General features: G+C 25.6%; 1 protein-coding gene across 1 annotated transcript in view; it reads left to right on the forward strand.

Annotated features, from left to right (window-relative positions):
- Positions 1-57: 57 nt before the first annotated feature.
- LOC105461537 (coiled-coil and C2 domain-containing protein 1-like) overlaps positions 58-5371 on the forward strand; it is a 14255-nt gene continuing 8941 nt past the window's right edge. Inside the window, exons 1-5 of the mRNA XM_011708039.1 lie at positions 58-303; positions 1152-1264; positions 1366-1711; positions 2297-2662; positions 4689-5041. Of these exons, the coding sequence (XP_011706341.1) occupies positions 216-303; positions 1152-1264; positions 1366-1711; positions 2297-2662; positions 4689-5041 (1266 nt within the window). The 5' untranslated portion in view covers positions 58-215. The remainder of the gene's footprint in view (positions 304-1151; positions 1265-1365; positions 1712-2296; positions 2663-4688; positions 5042-5371) is intronic.

Raw genomic sequence — 5371 nt, forward strand, 5'->3', positions numbered from 1 at the left:
TATATGTATATATATATACATATATATATATATATATACATATATATATAAAATAAGGTACATCCTTATTCTGCATAATTGTATGTCTTATAATTTTGGCTTTTATTAGATATTTTATAATGGATTGTTTCTCTTTTTCATTCATAATGTCATATTTTATATAGTATGGCATTTTTGAAGTACCTGATATAGATATCGGCAATATTAATAACAATATGATGGAAGATGATGACGAAAGTTTAGAAGCTGAATTAGCTGCTTTGACAGCTGGTAATGATACAGGTTACAAAAGCAGACGCAGTGGTAAGTTAATAATTTTACAAATTGTATATTTATGTAACAAAAATATAGGTACCTGTAAAATGAAAATTATGGCAATTTTATGATATATAATATGCATAAAGTTTCAAAGATTTTGAAATATTTATAACAATATTATGAATTTATAATTGAATTAATAGATAATATGATTTAAGTAATATTGATTATATTCAAAGATATAGCAATTTTAAATGATTAGTTTTAGGTAAATAGATGTGACATTTATATAAAAGTACAATATCAATAATAGACAATTTTTCTTCAGCAATTATGAAGATGTTTAAAAATGTGTTGTCTCTTATGACCTACATGATCTTGAGATTTCTTAAATATTTTTAACATTTTTGTATGCTTTTGGTTTATTTTCTTTTTAATGTAGAATTTCCAATTATAAAAGCAAGAAAAGTGTTTTTAAGATTATCTAAAGAAGTTTGAGATTAAATAACATAGGTCTACTATTTAACAATAGTTGTAATTATGCAAAAGTTACAGACAAGTTCTATATTTATGGCTTTTTGTTGGAAATATTTCAAATTATGTTATCAGATTTCTCTATATACTTTAACTGTTGAATTAAAAGTAATATAATCTATATTATATGCACATATTTTATAGTTATTATTAACTATAGTTACTATCTAATAATAGTTGTAATTATGCAAAAGTTACAGACATATTCTATATTTATGGCTTTTTGTTGGAAATATTTCCAATTATGTTATCAGATTTCTCTATATACTTTAACTGTTGGATTAAAACTAATATAATCTATATTATATGTATATATTTTGTAGTTATTTACATATAAATATTATATAAATGTTATATAGCTGCACGCAAAACTGCTACTGATGAAAATTTGGATGCAATGATATCTGATTGTATGAAGGATACAAATTCTGATGACGAACCATCTGAAGGAGATGATGATCCTGCATTATTGGTATGTTATATAATGTCCAATTAAATATAATATTATATTACTATTAATATATGTATGAAGTTTGATTATATTTAAAATTTTATTGGTTTTTATTGGTTTAGAAAGAGTTACAGATGCTCACAGGAAATGAAACTGAAGAAAAGACAGAAACGCCAGAATTAATGGAAGAAGAACAAGCAGAACATGAATCTACTGAAACTAAAGAGGAAAATAATTCTGTGCAAGAACTAATCAAATTATTGCAAGAAAGACTAAAAATTTATGAGATAGCTGAGGAAAAGGCAAAAAGAAACAATGAGACTGGTAGGGCTAGAAGATATAACAGAGGTGTAAAAACATTGAAGGAAATGTTGGTTTACATACAATCAGGTAAAAGTGTAAATGAAGCTGACATTCCTCCAGCCTTGCCTTCTTCAGCTACTGCCGAATCTACTGTTGAAAATATAGGTAGTATACATACTTTTTATACTATTTCATGGATTTTTTCTTCGATGTTATAAATTTGTTAATGATCAGTAATGAATCCTTATATTGTACTTTAAAATATAAGTAGTATACAAATTCTTTTATGCATACTGTTTCACGGAGTTTTTCTTTAATCTATAAATTTGTCAAGTATCTGTAATGAATTCTTATATTGTATTTTAAAAAAAATTATGCATTAATCTTTTGATTTCTGTTAAATATAATATTTAATAATAAAAATTTTGTTAAACATAATAAATTTACAACTGTATTACGATTAATTCAAAATGTTTAGCAAAAAAAAAAGAATCAAAATAGCCTAAACCAGTTGGTAGCCTAAAACAAGTATATTGTTATTTTTTGGATAAATGTGTATTGTGCAAGATTCCTTTTTAGTGCTCATGTACAAAAGAACATAACTTTGATGAGAAGTAAATATGTAATTTGATCTTTTAATTTGATTTTTGAATAGGTTATTTTATTTCTTATTATCTAGTTTTCTAGATGTTAATTGGAATTTGCGATATTGATTTTTATTTTGTAAATATTATTTTATCTTTATTGCAGAAGAAAAAACACCGTTACCAGTGGAAACAGTTAGTGAAACAGTTGCAACATCAAATGTCTCAAATGATGATAATTCTCCTGAACCAGTGGCAGTCACAGTTGATCAAGAAGCTTTGGATAAATTAAAAAATCAGCAACAAAAATATAAGACTGCAGCAATCGCTTGGAAGAGAGCGGGCAACAAAGAACAAGCATTAGAATATGTGAAAACTATAAAACAATTCGATATAGTTATTGCTGCAGTTGCTGCAGGTGAAAAGCTTGATTTATCAGATATGCCACCTACTCCAATTCTACCTTCTCCAACTAATCCTGCAGCATCAGCTACAAAAGAAGAAAGTGAAGTTCAACAGCAAGCTTCTACAGGTAAGATGTAGAAATCTATCAGATTGTAAATTTTTTTGGAACTTGTTACATGTTTATTAACAGTATTAATATATAGCTATATATTTTATTATTGTGAGTTGTGTTTCTGTAATGAAAAATATAGTAAAAATGTTATGAACTTATTTATTTAGATTCTTGGTAATTATTTATCTTAGGCAATACCTTTCCAGTAACATTGATTTTGATATAGGATAGGAATATGTGTCATAACTGAGAAGGAGTGATTCTGGATTTAAAATAAATTGAAATAATAGAATAACATTTTTTTCGAATGAGGTTTTTATTTGTTAGAAAAAGGATGTATTTAATCGAATATGCGTACACTTGAAAAATTATCCTTGCATTTAAAGAATTAAAAACATAAATTCATGTGTCTATCTTAATTAGTGATTGAATTAGTTAGTCTTGATAATAAACAAATCCTGTAGAATATTTATAGTAAAAACTGTTACGTCAAATATCAGTCAACTCGAATAACTTTGAAACATCTTTTTTTCTTGAAAACAAAGTCTTATAAAAAGAAATTATTCTGAGTCATAGAATCACTTCCTTCTTACTTATATATGTATTTTGGTCTATCTTATATATTGTAGGAATAGAATTAATTACATTTGCTTATATCTTTATCAATAGTTATTTCAATTATTAAAATATTAACATTTAAGTAAATGTTAAAAATATTAAAATTTTATGAGTAATTATACAATAATGAATGACCTTAAGGTATGTTGTTAAAATCACCATTTTGAGTATATTGTAAATTGGTTTATCTGTTAATTTGTTAAAAAAGTATGAAGAAAATTAAAAGAAAATCCTAAACAGAAATATCGTACATATAATTAATTTAATTAACGAAGGATGGTACAAACTTTTATTTTTTATAAAAAATGTTAACAATTGAAAAAAGTGATTTCGTGGATGCGGAAGACTCGCTTTTTTTCTCTAAATCTACGTTTGAAAATCCTGATTCTAATCCTGAGATTAGATTAAGTTAGGTTAGATATATGTAACATTAAGTATAAATTTTCAGTATACTGGTTTTGGCAGTATATTGGAACACAGTCAATTTATATAAAGCTAAAGGTCCTTGATGAAATATGCTTTATTTCAATGTCAAGCTAGACTCGATTTAAAATTCTTTTTTGTTTTTTGTTGTATTTTAAAGTATTTTATATTTATTATATGATTTAACATATATCATGTTACATCGATATCTTGTTTTGTATAGTGTCATTATTGTATTATTATTAATTTATTATTATTCATATAAAATATTTAACATATTTTAAAGTATTTTATATTTATTATATGATTTAACGTATATCATGTTACATCAATATCTTGTTTTGTATAGTGTCATTATTGTATTATTATTAATTTATTATTATTCGTATAAAATATTTAACAAATTTGGATTTTTGACGTCTAAATTTAATGTGAAAGAAAACCTAGATTTCATCTAGGATAGACCGGATTAAAAGACGTTTCCTTCGTATTATATATTATTAACATGTTCTATGTTGCATCAATTTTAAGTGACTTGATTATTATGGTTAGTGACTCACCTGGCACGGAACGTAAAACAAAATGTAATAAATTATTTTTTAAATATATTAATAATAATTAATATATTACAAAATATTTAAAACATATTCTTTACATTTTGTAAGGAAAAAGTATCTAAAATTTTTATTGCAGAATTCTATTTTTATTTGGAGCTTGCGGAGTAAAATGTAAAATTTGCTATAGAGCTAATGTAAAAAGTTAATGTAAATAATTATTGCATTCTTTTTTTATTATTCAGTTTTTATATTATTGAAATGCTGAGTAGAAATATTAAGATAATAATTAGTAATTACTAATATAATACTTCTTATTATATAAAAAAAAATAAATTGCGTATTTATCTTTATAATATACAATAAAAAAGGTAACATTATTCAAGTTTTGATTAAAAAAAAGAAAAAAAAGCGTAATACATGAATGTAAATTATAATGTTAAAAGATGGCCCAGCAAAGTGTGGTCCCGAGAATATCGAAGGTGCCCTAAAGGAACGTCTGGAGGTATATAGAAGAACAAAAGTAACTGCCGAAAATGAGGGTAACACATCTAAAGCACGGAGATATGGTAGAATTTGCAAACAATTCGAAGATGCTATTAAATTATATACGCATGGGAAGGTAGTATTGTTGGATGAACTTCCCGTTCCGCCTGGTTTTCCACCACTATCATTGAATCCGCAAAATAACGATACTGTTGTGCAACCTACATCCGAACCTGAATCATCTGAAAATAATACTGTAAAGAAACCTGCGGAACCAAAACCACCTATTCCCCCTCCTAGAACAGGTAAAAAATAATATACGTAAATATGTACACTTATACATAAATATATACACTTACGTTATTATTTTTATTTACATTAAAGTGCATAGATACATATGTATGTACATACAGGGTGTCCCAAATAGGTCGGGACACCTAAATATCTCGGGAAATACAAGTTTTACAGAAAAGTGTTTCAGACAAAAGTTGTATGTTAAAAAATATCTAGTTACTGATCCTATCAGTTTGACCTTGGGTTGCATAGCCAAGATCAGGTCAAGATTACATTGATTTTCTTAAATGGAACACCCTATTTTTGATTCAAGAATCTGATAACTGATGTCGAGAGCTTTCCAAAACGC

Source organism: Wasmannia auropunctata, unplaced genomic scaffold (assembly GCF_000956235.1).
Source record: "Wasmannia auropunctata unplaced genomic scaffold, wasmannia.A_1.0 LD285170.1, whole genome shotgun sequence".
Classification (NCBI taxonomy): domain Eukaryota; kingdom Metazoa; phylum Arthropoda; class Insecta; order Hymenoptera; family Formicidae; genus Wasmannia; species Wasmannia auropunctata.